Below are 19,251 nucleotides of genomic sequence, written 5' to 3'. Positions count from 1 at the left end.
GTAAGAAGAGTTCTCAGTATTTTCACATAAAGGCAGTTTCTGTCAATGATTTTGGTGGCCGTTTCTGTGTTTCGGACTGTGATTTGTTCTTCCCTCAGATGCTGGCCCTGGCTCTACTTGATCGGATTGTCTCCGTAGATAAGCAGCAGCAGTGGCTTTTGTATCTTTCTAATAGTGGCTATTTGAAGGTGCTTGTGGACAGCTTGGTAGAAGATGACCATACTTTGCAGAGCTTACTAACTCCACAACCTCCCCTTTTAAAAGCCCTTTATACTTACGAATCCAAAATGGTAAGGCTTTATATTCATTTGAAGTTAGATCAACAGCTCACTTCCTCTTAGAGCTATAGCTATATTAAAGAACATTAATGTGGCCGCAATTTTGAATATTTCCATCTTTTACGGAGTTTGAAATTTGGAACATATGTTAGAAATGCATCTTCCTAGCATGCCAGAGTTGAGTTGAAGTGATCCTGAGAGGGTTGGTGGGTAATGGAACTGCTGCTCACTCAGGCTGCTGCTGATGGCGAATGATAGGACATTCAGTCCTCTGAGGAGAGCAATGAGCAAAATTGTCTCTTCACAATAAAATTCAGACTCTGTTAGTTGCCTGGTGAACATTCTAGTGTAGATGTACTTGTTCTAGTTTAACACAGGATTTTCAGTACAGTATATAACCCATTATTTCCTTTCCTCCAAATTTGTTTTCTGTTTCCTCCTGGTTGAAAATACTACAGTGTCACAATAACAGGAGCACTGAAGTCTTAGATTCCTTACTAAAGTTCTTTCCCCTCCTTTGTTGATTCAATAAGTATTTATTAAATACCTACTACATGCCAGGTGTGGCACTGGGTACTAGAAATACAGTTGTGTGCAAAACAATCTTCCCTGCCCTCCATACGCCCACATGATGATCAGAGAAACTACAGTTGAGTTGAACACTTCCTTCATGCCGAGGCACTGGATGCGATTGAGATACACGGTGCCGTTCAGTCCTCATAGAATCCTCTGAGAACCGTAGTGTGTGCCCCTGCACAGCTAGCTCAGAATTTCTCTTCGCTATGATTAAAGATCACAAATGTGCTGTGACAGAGTCTCATTTGTATCTCAGGCCCTTGAATATGATTTCTGTACTGATGCTTTTCCCTTTGTAACTTCTTAGGCATTTCTTACAAGAGTGGCTAAGATACAGCAGGGTGCGTTAGAGCTGCTGAGGTCTGGGGTGATAGTGAGACTGGCACAATGCCAGGTCTATGACATGCGCCCAGAGATGGACCCACAGGGGTAAGTGTCCATATACATTGGTGTTGTTTCCTTACTAATTCTTCACTGTAAAGGGTCAGTGAGGGAAAAAGATATTCCAAACATAATTTTGCCATTGCTTTGTCATTCTGTTTGAGCAGTATTCTTTCATCCTGATGACTCTTTTTGGGTCCTACGTCCCTGCCATTTACTAATAAGTGGAAGTTGCTAGTAAGAGTAAAAGGAGGAGGGACCTAATGCTTTCCATTTTAGAGCAGTAATGTAAGAGGGAAATAGAGCCATTTTGTTAGTAAATGTTTTTCTTCCCAACTTTAGTGTTCTGTTCAACAGAACATATATTTTTACGGGCACCTGGGTGGCCCAGTCGATTGAGTGTCTGACTCTTGATTTTGGCTTGGGTCATGATCTCAGGGTCGTGAGATCTAGCTCCATGTCGGGCTCCGAGCTCAGCGCGGAGTCTGCTTGAGATTCTCTCTCTCCCTCTCCCCCTACCCCTCTCCTGCTCACGCTCTCTCTCTTTCTCTAAATAAACAAAATCTTAAAAAAACAAAAAAGAATATTTATTTTTAGTTATAGTGATCCTTTAAAGTATTGTAGTGAAATTATAATTTGTTGTGGATTTCCTATTCCTGATGACTTGAATAGTATTTTATATTTTTGTCCTTGTAGCATTTTATCAACTGCTTGCACATTTGAAATCTTTTAGTCAAACAATTTTTTAAGTTTTGAGCTTTTTTTTTTTAAAGATTTTATTTATTTGACAGAGAGAGACACAGTGAGAGAGGGAACACAAGCAAGGGGAGTGGGAGAGGGAGAAGCAGGCCCCCAGCAGAGCAGGGAGCCCGATGCGGGGCTCGATCCCAGGACCCTGAGATCATGACCTGAGCCGAAGGCAGACGCCCAATGGCTGAGCCACCCAGGCGCCCCTAAGTTTCGAGCTTTTTAACAGATTTCTCAGTTCAGTTTGTATATGGGTTTTTTTCCCCCTCATTTTTGTCTACCTGGCTGCAACATTGTTAGCATACCCTCTTAGCAGTAAATAACACTTAGGTCAGTTTTATTAATTTTCTTCAAAAGATCCATTGCCAAATTGAATATTTGAGTGTTTCAGGATTAACTGTAGAACTATTTTACCTCCAGAAAAGAAATGTTTTTTTTATATTGCTTTCTAAAATTTTAAACATGAGAGTTATTATTTTCCCCTTAGGTAAAAAGGATTGAGTTATTTACATTCCTCAGCTCTTGGCATTTAATCACTTGTCTGTGCAAAGCCTTTCTCTTATTCCATATTTTGCTTCCATTCCCTTCTCTTCAACAGGCAACCATTTTCTTTTGTCTAAAAATTTAAATACAAACATTTACAATAAATGATGGTTTATTAATACCTAATCTTAAAAGTGAAATGATCTTACAGCCTCATTTTAACTTTTTAAAATCTTGATTTTTTAATATAATGGGCAACGTAGACTCATTTCTGGCTTTGCATACAGGAGAGGAAAATTTGGAGAAAATAACTTCCATTTTTATCTGTTTCTTGTTTATAGTTTCTGTGGCCCACGGGAGCATTTAGAGTAGAATAAATATGTTGAGGAACTTCCAGGCATTGTCTTCAAATTATGCAGATTTTCTTTATCGAGATTTTTCAGAACTGAAATAACTGTTTTTACTGCTGGTATGGGATGCAGAATTCTCCTTAGTAGCTTCACATCTTAATCAGGCACCTGTGATTGTTTGACATGGAGGTGGTCAGGAACTGTTAGCATCCCTTAACTCTTGGACTGTCGCTCTCTCCTTGTTGGGTGGAAATGAATGAAGCATGTTCGGCATGAGAGACCCACCAGTGTTCATCCCTGCCCCGGTGGACCGCTATCGGCAGATTCTGCTCCCAGCTCTCCGCTTGTGCCAGGTCATCCTCACGTCCAGCACAGCCCAGCACTTACAGGCAGCGGGGCAGGTGAGAAGAGCCCTTGGTGTAGAAGGCGTCACGCAGAGTCCTCCTTTTATCATTGCACAAACCCGAGGCATCGACAGTGCCCGGGCCTTTACCTTAGTCACACTCTCTGTGGCAGCCCTGGGCGTCGAAGGCCAGCCCCTTGTGCTTTGCTGTGAACTTCATTGGCCCGCTCTTGACTCTTATTTGAATGAAACCCCACAGCGAAGAACAGAATAGTGAGATGGAAAGCAAGATCTCTAAGTTTATTCTTCTGTAAAAGGAAGCGGTTATTGTGATAGGAATAAACTGGCTTCTAAAATGTAATTTAACTAGGGATTTATTGAGAGGCCGTACAGTATTTTAGACCTTGCAGAAAATATGAAAGATAGATGATAATGGCCCATTGGGTTGTGATATTTAGAGGATGAAGTAATTGAGATAAGTGCATTTTCTAACATAAAAATTTTTTTCATTGGGCACTAGAAATTAGTTTTATTTTCATCCCTTTTCAATGAAACCTTCAAAAAAAATCTTTGTTTCTTTAAATTAATAATACAGTGTATAATTTAGCCATTCACTGATTAGACTTATCAGTATGACTCTGCAGTTTTTGATTGTATTGCTCTATTATTACGACACCCTCAGGAACTGTGTCCTAATACCTTATAGTAATTTTAGGTGCTTTCCCTGCCATCAGCCTTCAGGCTTGTCACTGAGGTAGAATGCTGCTCTTTCTAACACGGCACCTTGTTTTATGCTGCATTAGTACATCCTGCCACTTCCATATGTGGCCTTTGAATCAGTTCTTTAAAACTCAAAAGACTTTCCTTGTCTTCTCCTTTATTGAGATTAAGATTTTTTTTTTTTATTAGAAGTGGGACTTTGTGATGATGTAAGATTCTCTAATGCCACTCTTGTACTGGCTGTGGCAGAATCCCCCAAGGAGCTTGTTTCAAAAATATAGATTACTGAGGGGCGCCCAGGTGGCTCAGTCGGTTAAGCGTCCAACTCTTGATCTCAGCTCAGATCTTGATCTCAGTGTCGTGAGTTCGAGCCCCACGTTGGGGCCCAGCATGGAGTCTACTTAAAAAAAAGATAACAGAGTTCTACGTCCAGTAATTATGGGTTAAGGCCAGGAATCTGAATAAAAAATAAAAGGGGGCACAGTTCTTGAGTGATTCAGATGTTTGGCCTGTTTGGCGTAGTTTCAGCCTTCAAGGCATTTATGATCTAGTTGAGGAGACATCATATGTGTAAGTAATTGGATTCCTCCATGAAAGTACAGTAGAAAATGCCACGGTGGAAGGGCAGAGTTTGGAGGTCAGGATTTTTATCTCATTCGTATTATATCAAAAGGAGAATTTAACAAGAGCTTTAATGTGATTGTCCCCATGTCAGGCTAGTCACATTTTCATAGAGCAACTTAAATTCAGTGAATCATTTTTTTTTTTTTAATTTTTTTTTTTTAAAGATTTTATTTATTTATTTGCGACAGAGAGAATGAGAGAGAGAGAGAGTACACAAGAGGGGGGAGGGTTAGAGGGAGAAGCAGACCCCCCGCCGAGCAGGGAGCCCGATGTGGGACTCGATCCCGGGACTCCAGGATCATGACCTGAGCCGAAGGCAGTCGCTTAACCAACTGAGCCACCCAGGCGCCCTCAGTGAATCATTTTTATGCCTACTCCTGTTCTAGGTCCATTTGGACAAAAAGAAATTAAATAAGGGTTAAGTAATAGTTTTCATTTAGTAGTTGTAAGTTATACTTTTCTACTCTAGCCTTTAAATACAGTAATTTCTAAAAGTTGAAATCATCTTTATCTTTGGCTTTCTTATGAATTTCAGGTAAATATTTGCTTCTTGAAGAAATAAACTATAAATGTAAAAGACAGTTGCTTACGTACATTCACTATGATTCATTACATTGAACTTGGTGCTTCAGCGTTATTAAAAAGATGAATTACAGATGTAGAAAAAATTTGCTAATCTTGACTTCCCTTTTTTCCGTTTCCCCTCCTTTTCCTTGGCTCAGGTGTTGCAGTTTCTCATTTCACATTCTGATACCATACAAGCAATCCTGCGCTGTCAGGATGTGAGTGCTGGGTCTTTGCAGGAACTGGCTCTGCTGACAGGAATTATCAGTAAAGCCGCACTTCCTGGTGAGTTGATTAGGTTGGATGGACTTTGAATAATTCTTTACAGACTGACGTACACTTAATAGAATGAGGCTTTTATGGCTTTGCAGTACATAGGACTTATTTGAAATTGGTACTAAGAGTTAACTGCTTTTTTAAAATTAGTAAGTTTATATGTATAAGAATGATATATGATCATACAAAAAAATTCAAAGAGTTCAAGAAAATAATTAATACTCAGAACCTCACTACCTAGAAATTACCAAGTGCTTTTTTTAGTCAATCACCACATGTTAACATTTGGTGAGTAGCTTCTCAAACGTTGTTTTCTGTATATGCATATACAGGAGAGATGGAGACGGAGACATACTGAGGTGATTTAAGAGAACAAGATTACCTTTTATGTGCAGTTTTAGAAAATTATTTAATTTTACATGAACTTTTTTTTTTTTAAAGATTTTTTATTTATTTATTTGACACAGAGAGACACAGCGAGAGAGGGAACACAAGCAGGGGGAGAGGGAGAGGGAGAAGTAGGCCTCCCGCGGAGCAGGGAGCCCGATGCGGGGCTCGATCCCAGGACCCTGGGATCATGACCTGAGCCGAAGGCAGACGCTTAACGACTGAGCCACCCAGGTGCCCCTAATTTTACAGGAACTTAACAGATTAAAGAATTAATTGAAGAGAAATTGAAGACATTGCTGAATTCCAGACAAATGTTTCTTTACTACGGGAGCATAAGAGCTATTATTATTATTTTTTTTTTTTTAAGATTTTATTTATTTATTTAAGAGAGAGAGAGCAAGAAAAGAGCGCTTGTGAGCAGGGGGAGGGCAAAGGGAGAGGAAAAGGGACAAGCAGACTCTGCACTGAGCACGGAGCCGGTGCCGGGCTAGATGTCAAGACTCGGAGTTGGACACTTAACCAACTGAGCCACCCAGGCACCCCTATCTCTTGGTATTTTTAATCTGTATTGAGGTCCCCTCCCCCAAGAAAAGTATATTATGTGATGTAATGTATGGTGATTAATATAACATAATAAAAAAGGAAGTATATTATAGTCCCTGAATTCTCTAATGTTTATCAACGTCTAAAGGTTGCCTCTGTTCTTGAATGATGGCATAGCTGATTATGATTTTATTTCCCTCAGACCTTGTAGCTCATGATAATAGCTCATATTTATTAAGCATAATGTGCCAAGTACTTATTTTAAACACTTAGTATATTTATTTATTCCTCACAACAGTCTTACGAGGTAGAACTATTATTTTCCACATTTTACAAATGAGGAAACTGAGGCACAGAGAGCTTGCCTTGTCCAGAGTCACATATATAATACTGGTGGTGTGGTTTCCCAGCCAGTATGGCTTCTGAGCCTGTGCAGTTAACTCGTAGACTCTGCTACCTCCATTTTTATGTTGCTACCAAGTCTGAGGCCAGCCCATGATTCCACCCCCCAACCCTGATATGTTTTCCTCTCTAGGGGGTATCAGTGCTTGAGCCCTTTGTATTGGGAGAAGAGTGTTTGGTAGGGCGGAGGGCAGTGCCCGTGCAAGCACTGGGAGCCCGTGCTTATTCTGAGGAGAGCGCAGCTTCCACTCCACCCAGTCGTGGCGTGTCTCAGTCCTGGAGGCTTGTTATGCTCATTTCCCCAGCTCATCCCGTGTTTTTGGATGATACCAGTCAGGCCGTCCTTCTTGCCTCTACTAAGGTCCCACGGTGCTTTGTAGTGGTTCTCCTAACGCTTTTCCCTTGATTTCTCTAGGCCTTACCTAATTACTCTAAAAGGCTTCTCTGCAAATTGAAGAGTCTCCATGAGAATTTGCAAGAGTTTTTGGTCTATCTTCTTTCCTTCACACTGCATCTGAGGAGTGGAATAAGGGTCATGAGCTGAATCATGCTGCTTGCTTCACCAGAATTTTCTCTGTTTTTTTTGTCCTTTGCCATCACCATTTTTCAGTATTTGTGGCATAAGTCTCCCCACCCCCACACCCTTTTGGTGAATTTCATTCATTCTGTAGGTTGATGACAGGAGGGACACTTTATTTATTTATTTATTTATTTATTGAGAGCAAGAGAGCAGGGGGGAGGGGTAGAGAGAGAGGGAGAAGCAGGCTCCCCACTGAGCAGGGAGCCCGATGCGGTACTTGATCCCAGGACCCTGGGATCATGACCTGAGCCGAAGGCAGAGGCTTAACCGACTGAGCCACCCAGGCGTTCCAACAGGAGGGACATTCTATGATGCTACTTCATTCTACCATCTTCACCTAGAAGTGCTGAGTTAGGTATAAAGAGAATTTACCTTTTATCAAATCCTCTCATAAGGTGGTTTTATTCATGAAGTCTCCTGTCATTAATTTTTTTAAATGCCTAAAATTTTTGTATTTTGCTAATAGCATCATTTGACCCTGTCAATGTATTAAGATTGTATTCGGAAAAGCAGTTTTTTTAACATGCTCATGATAAATTCAAACAAAATAGAAGAACAGAGTATAAAGTACCATGACTAGCAGTTCCTGTTATCTAAAAGGAATTAGTTATCAGTTTACTTTTCTAGAAATTTCTATGCATATGGTGTAAAATTGTCCCCTCCCTACACAAATGAAATCATACTATACACACTGCTCTGTAATTCTTTTTTCCAGATCTTTTCTCATCATCATATAGAGCTCCTACCTCATTCTTTTAAATTGGCTGCATAATTTTCCAGTTGTGAGAGTTAACCAGATCTTTGTTGTTTAACCAGACCCCTGTAACATGTTGACTGTTTCCAGTCTTTTTTTAAATTTCCAACAGTGTGGCTTTTAATAACTCGGTGTGTGTGTGTGTGTACACATAAGTGTTTTTGTAGATTTGAGCTGGTAGGCTTGATAAATTCCTGACAGTGCTTGGTCTGAAAATATATATACTTAAATTTTTGGGGGGGAGATAATGCCGAATACCCTCCCCAATTTTTTTAAACAAACTCTTAACAGTTTTAATTCCTATCAACCCTACTCTGCACAGTTTAGCCCTTGATGACATACTGTTTTGTATTCTTCCATAATTTTACTGTATATATTTTTTTATCTTAAATGCTCCCGTTAAGTTATAAGCCCATTTATAACTGTGTCCCCTTTATTGCCTAGCCTTATACTGGGTATGTCCTACCTCCTCAAATACCGACCAGCAGGTTAATTTTTTTCATGACTCAAAAATATTCTGGAGAGTGTTTTGGAGTTGAGAGCAATACAAATGGTACACAGAGGACTCAACTGACACTTAGAAGGGTCTTACAGAAACTGAGAATTGGTAGCCTTTTTTTTTTTTTTTAAAGATTTTATTTTTAAGTAATCTCTATACCTAGTGCGGGGCTCGAACTCAGCCCCGAGATCAAGAGTTCCACGCTTCACTCACTGAGCCAGCCAGGCGCCCCAAGTAGTCTTTTTAAACAGAGGCAGCAGGTGGAAGAAAAGAACTGGGGCGTAGCAATACATGTTGCAGAGATCAGGAGGTTTGAGGACAAAGAGGAAAAGGCCTGAATTCCATGATAGTATTAGATACACGATCCAGCTTTCAAGGGCTAGGGTGGGAAAGAAGGGCTTAAAATTGCAAGCAGTGAATGTGGAAAAAATATTTCAAGAATTTGATATTATCCAGATTTTTGCTTGTTTTTGTTTTGTTTTGGAATACAAGGGAGACCTGAACATATTTTCAAAAAGTGTGGAAAAATCCTCTGTGGCAGGGTAGATTTTGGTAAGCTGGAAAAGAAGGTGATTCTGGGAGCAGACTCCCGGAAGAGGCAGAGGGGGAAGGGGTAGAGTGATGAGGCACAGGTGAGGTAGAGCAAGCCAGCAGGTACCAAAGGATAGGGGTATTTTCTGTGGGTTTGGGTGAGGTCCTGGGCTGAGAGATCTAGAAAGAGGAGGTCTTGTCATTATGAGGAGCAAAGGATAAGGTTCTGGGTTACATGCTCTGGAGTGCATGCTTGGAAGTGAGGACTGAATTGAAAGGATTGCGCACACAAAGTCAGGGTGACTAGGACAGGTGCAGGTGGATCCTCAGCATGACGACAGCCGTGGAACAAAGAAGAAACCAGTGGGTTTGCTTGGAGGACTTGATAGAAATAAAGGGTTTTTTTCCCTGATACTCTGAGAGGTTGATCACTGTGATTTAAGAATTTTGTACTAAGTCTAAACAGAAGTTGCATGGGAACTTTTTTGTGTATGTGCAAACTGTACTTTGCTTGAGGGAAAAGAAAAAAAAGCAAATATACAGTACCTAGGAGAGTTAAATGAAAAAAGAAATGTATTTCATTATAAGTGTTTTATATCCTAAACTCTTTCATGAGAAAGTAATTTACTGAGTTTAGAAAATTTTAACTTTATGGTTATAAATAAAAAGTAGGTTTATATCAAAACCTTTAAAAAGTACCTTTTAAAATTATGAATTCAGTCTAGATTTAGGTTGCATATAAATGAACAAGTGGTGAACTTACAATCTTTGTGAAGTTGTATTTCCCAAAGCTCCTTCATGGCAAGTCTGTGTCTGTTCTTATACATAAGGAACATAAAATGCTAGAACCACTCTTCCTGGTTTTTTAATGTTTTTATTTTGTTGATTATAAAACTATATTTAAAAGCATTCCAAATTTTATAGGTATATTAAATGAACTTGATGTTGATGTAAATGAAGGATCTCTAATGGAGCTACAGGGACATATCGGAAGATTCCAGGTAACTGATTCTTATTTCTTTAAAGAGTAGCTCCTATAAGACTTACAGCAAAATATAACAGTCCTCTTATCCATTCTCCCTGTTCTGCTTCCTGGATTTGGGCAAACCCTCTTTTTTTTTTTTTTTTTAAGAATTTTTTAATTTATTCATTTGAGAGAGAGAGCAGGAACAGTGGGGAGAGGCAGAGGAAGAGGGAGAAGCAGACTCCCTGCTAAGCAGGGAGCCCAACGTGGGGCTCGACCCTAGGACCTGGAGATCATGACCCGAGCCGAAGGCAGACGCTTAACCATCTGAGCCACCCAGGCGCCCCTGGGCAAACCCTCTTGATGGTTTTTAATTGATTTTTTGGTATATCTAAATCATATGCTTATTTTCAAATTTTAGGAATCACCTGTTGATTTTCCATTGAGGAGGATGAGACCTTAGATCTCTTTTCTCCTTTTCTTCCACCGTACAATATGGACATTTCTCACAACACTGCCTCCCTTCCCACTGAAACGCAACATAATTATATCATAATTTTGGTTAGATCACGTGTCATTTATGATTAAGAATGGATGATAGGTTACTTCTAGGTGCAACATTATGTTTTCCCTAAAGTGAGTGGTGGTTTTTTTTTTTTTACTTGCTTGACTTTTAAAAAAAAAAAAAAATTTTTTTTTTTAAGATTTTATTTTATTTTATTTGACACAGAGGGAGAGAGAGAGAGCAAGCAAGCACAAGCAGGGGGAGCAGCAGAAGCAGGCTCCCCACCGACCAGGGAGCCCGACGTGGGGCTTGATCCCAGGACCCTGGGATTATGACCTGAGCTGAAGGCAGACGCTTAACCTGCTGAGCCGCTCAGGCGCCCCTATTTGCTTGGTTTTTATGTACTTACTTCTAAATTATTCCCAAGCTCTCTTCCAGTTGTGTAATCTCCTCTTAATATATTCAAACGTATTAGATAGCTTGTCAACTAAATATTTATTAATCTTTCTGGGAGCCTCCTGGCCTGCTTTGATCTGAACAGCTTCACTTTTGATTGGCTTCGGAATAATTGTATTTATATATTAAAATTTATGTTTCATTGTTTTTGATACAGTAATTTTCTTAACCAGTCCTCTTTTTGTGAACTGTTTTTTCAGGTTTCCAAAAGAAAACTGCTGCTATCAGTGTTTTTGTGTACAAATTTTTGAGCTATAGATTAGATAAACCTAACTGGTCTCACTGGATCCGAGGGTGCACACACAGAACATGTGGAGCCCTTATCCAACTCCGGAAGGGGTTGCCCTCTCACCAGTAAAACCCAAATGCTCTGCCTTTATTTCCCTCTCTCTTTTTTTGTCTTCTAATTTTTTTCGTTGGTAGGGAGAAAAAGATATTTTTGAAGGATCTTCTGTAGGTGACTTCTAGAAATGTGGTAGTGCATCTGTTTTGTCTGTAAGGGTAGCACACAGGTAATATTTTAAAAAATAGATGTAACTATTTTGGCAAACTAAGTTTATATTGTCTTTTTAATATGTTTTGCCTTATCCAATCTTACTATGTAAACTAACATCAGTTTACATAAGTTATTACATATTATACCTGTGTATGTCTGTATGTGTACGTAGGTGTGTGTGTGAGATACCAGTTTTTTTTTTTTTTTTTTTTAAGATTTTATTTATTTGACAGAGAGAGACACAGCGAGAGAGGGAATACAAGCAGGGGGAGTGGGAGAGGGAGAAGCAGGCTTCCCGCTGAGCAGGGAGCCCGATGCGGGGCTCGATCCCAGGACCCTGGGATCATGACCTGAGCCGAAGGCAGGCGCTTAACGACTGAGCCACCCAGGCGCCCCGATACCAGTTTTTAAAATACATGTTTATTGTCCACTTATTATGTTCAGGGCACTGTATACAAATGTAAATGATTCATTCATTGTCTCAAATAATCCTGACCACAATCCTGTAGAATAGGAATCGCTATTTGCATCCTAGGAATGTGAGCCTTGAGGCTTGTGGAGGTTAAGTAACCTGTTGTAGGTTACAAAGCAAGAGGTCAGGTACCTCCTAGTGGAACCCACATCTCTAATTTCAACCACTAGATATATTGCCAGTTGTGAAAAGCTCGTCCTTTCCTTCCAAGAACCTTAGGAAAAATTGTAATGTCAGGTGAAAAGTACCAACATTTCAAGCAGATGACATTTTCATTTTGTGTGTTCCCACCCCCTTTTATGGAGTCCCCAGAAGTGGCCCTAGGAGAAACAGCCTTTAAGTTTGAGCCATTAGACAAAATTATCATGGATGTGCTTGTGACAAAGTGTTGTCTATTTGCCATTCCATTTTGCTTCTCATTGTTTATCAACTTGTGTTTATTTAATGGGTATCTACCAAGGAATTACTTGGTGTGATACAGAATATTCTTTGGCTAATGCTTACAATGTAATGGGGATTAATCGCTAAAAACAAATATGGTGTTCTTTTAGTGAGTTGACTGCCAAGCAAATGACATTTGCAAAAAGGTGAATTTTAATAGGGCTAACTTCATTTGTTTCAGTTGGAAGTAAGAAATCAGACTCTTTAAAGAGTGATTCCACTCCCCAATGAGTTTTTCTTTTTTATATCCCTCAAAGAGAGGTCACTAATTTTAGACATACCAATTAGATATGAACAAAGTATCTTTCTCTTTCTCAGCGTCAGTGTTTAGGACTACTAAGCCGCTTTGGGGGCTCTGACAGACTGCGTCAGTTTAAATTTCAAGATGATAATGTGGAGGGAGATAGAGTGAGCAAAAAAGATGAACTCGAACTGGCCATGCAGCAGGTAAGAGGAGTGGGCATTGTGTATCTGTTCTTGAACATTTGTGTGTTTTTGGAAGGATGTGATTAAAATAACAGATGGGAGTGATTTTGCAATTTGATTTATAACTTTGTTGTAATTTTACAAATTGATCAGTAACTTTGTTCTTCAAATCTGGAATTCTGTGACATTTGGGCATTTGGGGAACTGATATTTTTGTTACTGTTATTCTTCCATTGTAGATCTGTGCCAATGTCATGGAATATTGCCAGTCACTCATGTTACAGAGCTCCCCCACATTTCAGCATGCTGTGTGTCTCTTTACCCCTAGCCTGTCAGAAACCATTAATAGAGATGGACCCCGGCAAGGTGAGGCTGCTCCTTTCTTTCTGTATTTGAGGATTAAGCTGCTGTGATTAAGACAAGCTCTAGTTGGCTCCAGAGAGACGCAGTTTTTTTCTTTATGTGTAATTAGTGGGAAAATTTGTAAATGACTTTAGGAAGGATGGGTAAGGAGGTACTGTTGTCAGTCCCGTGGATAGGCTAGAGAGCTTGAGAGGACAGAGAACTTCAGGATATTCTGAGGATACATTTAGAAGAGCTTTGCGGGGAGAGTATGGTTTTGAATAGTATTGGAGACCCCAAAGAAAGGCTCTAAGATTGGTGAGTAAGCTAGCTGGGTGAAAAATGTACAAATATAACAGATGGTTAATGTGTGAAATCATGTTAAGCTGAATGTAGTGTCTAAATTGGGTCTTGTAGTATAGCTCCAAATTTCTATGCCACAGCAAAGTAAAATGTAGATGCTAAGTAGGCTGACATAGTCTATGACTTCCTAAGGACATAGTAGGTGAGGTCTGGAATATGAGGGCTATGGGTTGATTAAAGCTCTTATCCTGTGGGACACTCAGAAGACAAAGCCCATTGTGATCTTAGTGGTGCTTGGTAATGGAATGCACTGCTGCTGATTTCCAGAAGCTTTTTGTGTGAGGTTTCTGAAAATCATTTTGTCACATTTTCATCTTCTTCAAGATCTTATTTTCCCTGAAAATTACTTAATTACATAAAATATTTAATAGAATGATATTATGAAAAATATATTAGCTTAACAGCATATAACCACTGTCGCATGTAAATGGTGCTGAGAACTATTTGTTTCTGTTTGTGTAACTTCATTATAAAGTGTCCAAGGGGGCCCCATTCTTCTACCTTGAATCTAACATTTTAAAACAAATTTAACCTGTTCATAAGATTTTCAAATGAAATTGTGGTTTTGTCATTTATTCTTCAAAAACATTAATCATATGCTACTAATGTATCACTAGTAATTATTAAAATTTCATTTGGTTTCTTCTCACTTTGAGCCAGTCTTTCACATACCAGGTCATTCTTAGATCTTTAATACTTGATGATGAACTTTATGAAGCCTTATATATTGGTCTTTATTTTTCCTCAGACTTTTTAAAGATTTAATCAGCATACTTATCTTTGCCAGTTGTAGACACAGGAGTGGGTAGGTGTGTGGTAGGTTCAGGAACATTCAGATGTAGAGGGAGAGTTTAACCTAGCAGTGAAGAAGACAGACTGATCATGAACTGCCTAGATTCGAGTCCCAGTTCTGTAAGCGACTATTGATATGACTTCAGAAAAACTACTCTTTGTGCCTCAGCCTCCTCAGCTGTAAAATGGGAGTAACAACAAGCTCTTTTCCAGTGAATTATTGTAAGGATTAAACGTGTTACTCAATGTGAAGTGCTTTAGAACGGTGTCTGGCACTTAGCACTGGTTAAGTGTGACCTGTAACTATTTTCATTCTTGCTGGTCTTCACTGTTACTGTTTAGTATATGTGCTATTACTTGTGGTTCAGGGCCCTCTCCTGTAGCACTTCTGCTGCCTCGACCTCACACTCTCCTGCAGACTCTGTTTCTGTAGTCAGGTTTGTCGTGAGCCATCCTCATCTGACGTCTAAGTCTGGTAGCTTCTGCACACCTTAATATTTTCTTTTCTTTTTTTTTTTTTTAAGATTTTATTTATTTGCGAGAGAGACAATGAGAGACAGAGAGCATGAGAGGGAGGAGGGTCAGAGGGAGAAGCAGACTCCCTGCTGAGCAGGGAGCCTGATGCGGGACTCGATCCCCGGACTCCAGGATCATGACCTGAGCCGAAGGCAGTCGCTTAACCAACTGAGCCACCCAGGCGCCCACCCTTAATATTTTCTAGATATGAGCACATCAGTATATGAGAACTCCTGATAGGCTTTGGAGTACTCCTCTCAGCACTAGACCATTCTCTTTCTGGATGTGTTCCTACCAGAGTAGGTATCATCTAAATGTTGCCTGGGCACCAGGGTCCCTAATTTCACTAGGAGAAGGCTCTGTATCATAGAGACTGTCCCATCTTCACTGAAGACTGGGAGGGGAAACCTGGCAACTCAGATGAGTCTAGGATGTCCTGGTTGGTGGCAACATCCACTGACAAGGAACTGTTCTCTCTCTGTCTCTCCTCATGAAGACCTGTGAAATTTGACTTTGAAGCAAAGTTAAGGGAGATAGTGGGGAAGGAAGCAAATGCACATCTCTCCTGCGGTATTCTTGGCAGTTAGAGCCATTAAACAAAGATTATCTCCAAATTGAACTTGAAATTACTAAGGTATTTCTCAAGGAATTCCTCAGTTGTAAGAGGAAATTACTCTATTTGCACCAGTCCTTCCAGTTCTTCCCTTCACGAACGACTTTCCCAACTTCTCATGGTTCCTTTGCACCTTCATCAGAAGCTAGGTGAGGAAAAGGTAGATCAGTATGTTTTCCTACCCAAATGGACTAATGGTGGTAAGAGAGTTGTTGAAGTTTAAATTTAATTCTATTTTTTGACTGTCTCAGTGTTCTCCTTCTTTTGGGAGAATGACTTTGAGCTGGGAATTCAGCAACCAGAAAGGTGCAGACCAGAAATGAATCCATATAACTAGAGCTGTAGGGTGAGGCAGGAATTCTTCACCTGGGCTCAGGAACTTCCAGACTTGTGTGTACGGCGTGTGTGTGTGTGTGTGCATGTGCGTGCATGCACACATGCACACGCACACCCGTGGGGGGGCGGGGGGGGAGCTGGATGCAAAAGTTCATGATAGATTTCTCAAAGAGGTCTTCCCCAGTAAAGAGGGAGTTCTGCCAGTGTCCACCAGCCAAATTTCCTTATTCTTTAGGGCTCTAGCTCTATGCACATAACTGATCACAGTAGCTCCTCTCTGCTCCTCTGAACTGTCAGAAGTATTCAGAAGTAGTTTTGGGTTGGTTTTAATAATAGTTTACATGCCCTTCAAATCCTGGACATCCCTCGTTTAAAACAGGTCTTATAAGTGGAACATTGTTTTTTATTATCAACTCTGTTAGATACTCAAGCTCCAGTGATTCCATATTGGCGCCTGCCTGGTTTGGGCATCATTGTCTACCTGTTGAAACAGAGTGCTAATGATTTCTTCAGCTATTACGACAGCCATCGACGGAGTGTCAACAAGCTACAGAATGTAGAGCAACTTCCACCAGATGAGATCAAAGAGGTATGAATTTTATAATGAGCTGTGGAGATATTTGAGAAGCCGTTGCTTTTCCTAATAAGGGTCACAGTACTGGTGTCCGATTTGTGAGTAAAGTTGATGTATGCAGTGAGATGAAAGGGCTTGAAATGACTGCTCTGTGTGGCTTGAAGAAGAGTCCCCCGCTGGAGCGGCACACCTGGTAAGCAGGGGAACTCTTGCATGGAAGACAGGGAAGTCGCACCTGTTCAGGAACACCGCCTGCCCTTCAGTAGAATGGCAGCTGGCTTCCAAAGAAGGGTTTTGGTAATTTATACTCTAAAATCTGTGCTAAGAAACTTGGGTTTCAATTGCAGAGGCTAGTTCAATAGAAGTGATCCCTTAAGTTAAGATGTCTCTGTGCCTTCAGCATCTTCAGTATCTGTTGGGTGAATTTTTCAGACAAATGGGATGGCTCTCAGTGACCCAGAATCACTCGCTGCTGTTTATTGTAGCTAACGATGCTGAGTTGCTAGGCTTGCTTCCTCAGTAGCTGCCTTTCCCGTTTGGCACAGCTGAACGGCACGAGGACTCCCTTGGCCCATGCTGAAGCTTCCTGGTGGCCTGGGGCGGCCCGAATGTAGAACATGTTGCCATTCCTCGTTTGCACCAACTGTCCTGAAAAACTCCATGTCACTCTTCAGAGTAGTCAAAGCTCCCTCTTGCCACTCTTCTAGTAATCACAGGGAACGTGTAGTGGGTGGTGACAATGTGCCAGGCCCTGAGCTACAAGTTCTGTCTCAGTACATTAGGCAGATGTTGCTATGCCTGTTTTCTCAGATGAGGAAATCGAGGCCCTGGAAGTTTGGATAACTTACCCAAAGCCACACAGGTAGCAAGTCCCGAGACAGGAGTAACTGATGGGGTTCAGGTAATCCCTGAGATTGGGCGGTTTACCTCTGGCAGCCCTTCCCCCTCATGTGTAGCTTATGGGCAACACCAGTACTTGCAAGAGGGATGCAGCCTTCCCGTCAAGGACGTGGTGCTCTCCCAGCCCCACTTCAGGGTGCCTTCTGCCAAAGCCAGCAGCTGAATTTTGAGTTGGCCCACTGTGCTTATGCCGAGCAGAGGTGTGATGAAGGGAGTTCTGGGTTGATGAGCCTATTTTAGTTTCTGCTGTAGAAATCTGCTTTACATTTTCTTCAGAAGATACGTGATGGCTGTTACAGAAATTCTCCATGGCACTGTTAAACCTACGGCTTGAAAAACCTACTGTTGTGTTTTGTTTTAGTTTGACAGGAAATTGAGGGTTGGTTGGCCCCTCAGCAGATTGGAAACGTCTGTTTCAGAGATAAGACCTTTTCCAGAAAGCAGCAGATGAATCTTCATTTGTGAATTCGACTACTTTGGCTCTCAGTTTTTTAGTTACCGGCTTCCTAACTAGATAATAACTCTTGTCTGCAAGGATGTTTAAACTTCTTTGAATGTTTTTCGCAGTGCCTATCATAGTGACCCTCTCTGTAGATTTTCATGAAGTTTCTGTTAGAGTTTATGTCATCGCTAATACTGTGTTTGTTTCTGGTCCTCAGTTGTGCCAGTCTGTGATGCCTGTTGGTGTTGAGAAAATCTCCACTGCCCAGAAATATGTTCTAGCAAGACGGCGTTTGGTGAAGTTGATCAACAATCGAGCCAAACTCCTTTCCCTTTGTTCTTGTATCCTTAATGGAAATCACAGTGGGAACTTGAATGGTGACCTTTAAGAGAATCTTTAAATGTAGGAACTGTTTATTGATTGTCACATTATTTGGGCATCAAAACTGTATGAAAAGGGACATAATTTTTTTTCCAGTAAATGCCTGATCTGTTTCCAAACTGAAATTTTTTTTCTTCTCTTTTAGATTTAGCTAGTAATCCTGATAATGTATACAGTCACTGTCTGGACAGGAGGCAGGGACATAGCACCCCCCGGTCCCCACCTCCTTCCTCTCAACACACCTTGCTGGTTTCTGGGGGGACACCTTCAGTGGAACCTTTCCCCTCGCTATTAGACCGAGGCCGTGGGTACATCACGAAGTAGTGCGGTCTCTCCTTTGTTTTCCTCCTCAGAAACTGGTTTGATGAGATTGTTTTCCTTTAGTCCGAGCTCTCTGTAGTTATCATAGAGACCTGCCTATTTATTCTTTGGCGCCATCTGGAGTACTACTTGCTACACTGCACGCCCACGGATTCTCAGGATTCCTTGTTTGCCTCCAGAACCTTATTTAAAAGCAGAAGACTACAAGGTAAACTTTATTCTGAAAATTAGCGAACCATACATATACCTACAGATTGCAGTGCCTTGAAAAACTAGTTACACTTTTATTTATTTTTTGTGTTTCCGGGTTACTAAGAGTGGATTGGGCAATCTAGAGCTACTTAGTTAGTAGACATAGCTGTTTCTTGTAGTTTACTTCTATTCATGGGAGACTGTGTGGAGCATAAGAACATCTTAGACCCCGCTCTTCAGCTTCTTGCAGCTAAGGGCTGGCCAGCTCCAGAGTCCCCTGGTCTTCAGGTTCTTCCACCGTATGATAGATACGTACTTGTAAAGCTGGTTTGTTTGTGTCTTTTGTTGCCAGATTCCTTCACTCCAGAAACCAACCTGGATTTTAGAAGTGGACTGACTGGAGTGAGCCAACATGACATAGACCAGGTTAGGGTCTCTTCTCATACTCTTTTTCTTTTTTGAAAGGAAAAAGGAAAAGCCTAGTATGTTAGTATGATGATGATTTTCAGGATTGTGTGCAAAGACCTGATTTTGATTCTGACCTGGCCGCCTAACAGCTCTGGGACTTCGAACAACTTACTTTCGATCCTCCGTTTCCTCACCGAAGAAGTGGGAATGATAGTTGAGGCTCAAGTTTTCTTCTCAGAGTGAAATGAGGTCTCGTATGTGAGGCTTCTA

The 19,251-nt window shown here is 40.8% G+C and overlaps 1 protein-coding gene across 3 annotated transcripts in view; it reads left to right on the top strand.

The window, feature by feature from the left end:
* NUP205 (nucleoporin 205) overlaps positions 1-19,251 on the top strand; it is a 47,335-nt gene that overhangs the window by 24,082 nt on the left and 4,002 nt on the right. For all 3 annotated transcript variants that reach the window (XR_014139113.1, XM_081800038.1, XM_081800039.1), the window contains 11 exons: positions 99-290; positions 1,162-1,283; positions 3,078-3,216; positions 5,225-5,351; positions 9,966-10,042; positions 12,694-12,822; positions 13,041-13,167; positions 16,186-16,352; positions 17,897-18,020; positions 18,461-18,589; positions 18,926-18,999. Coding sequence is in view for 2 of the 3 variants with exons in the window: in XM_081800038.1 (XP_081656164.1) it covers positions 99-290; positions 1,162-1,283; positions 3,078-3,216; positions 5,225-5,351; positions 9,966-10,042; positions 12,694-12,822; positions 13,041-13,167; positions 16,186-16,352; positions 17,897-18,020; positions 18,461-18,589; positions 18,926-18,999 (1,407 nt within the window). In the remaining variant the exon portion in view is untranslated. The remainder of the gene's footprint in view (positions 1-98; positions 291-1,161; positions 1,284-3,077; positions 3,217-5,224; positions 5,352-9,965; positions 10,043-12,693; positions 12,823-13,040; positions 13,168-16,185; positions 16,353-17,896; positions 18,021-18,460; positions 18,590-18,925; positions 19,000-19,251) is intronic.

Source organism: Leptonychotes weddellii, chromosome 12 (assembly GCF_054177405.1).
Source record: "Leptonychotes weddellii isolate Sample4059 chromosome 12, ASM5417740v2, whole genome shotgun sequence".
Classification (NCBI taxonomy): Eukaryota; Metazoa; Chordata; class Mammalia; order Carnivora; family Phocidae; genus Leptonychotes; species Leptonychotes weddellii.
The sequence above is the reverse complement of the archived record's forward strand: the minus strand, read 5'-3'. Positions and strand labels throughout refer to the sequence as shown.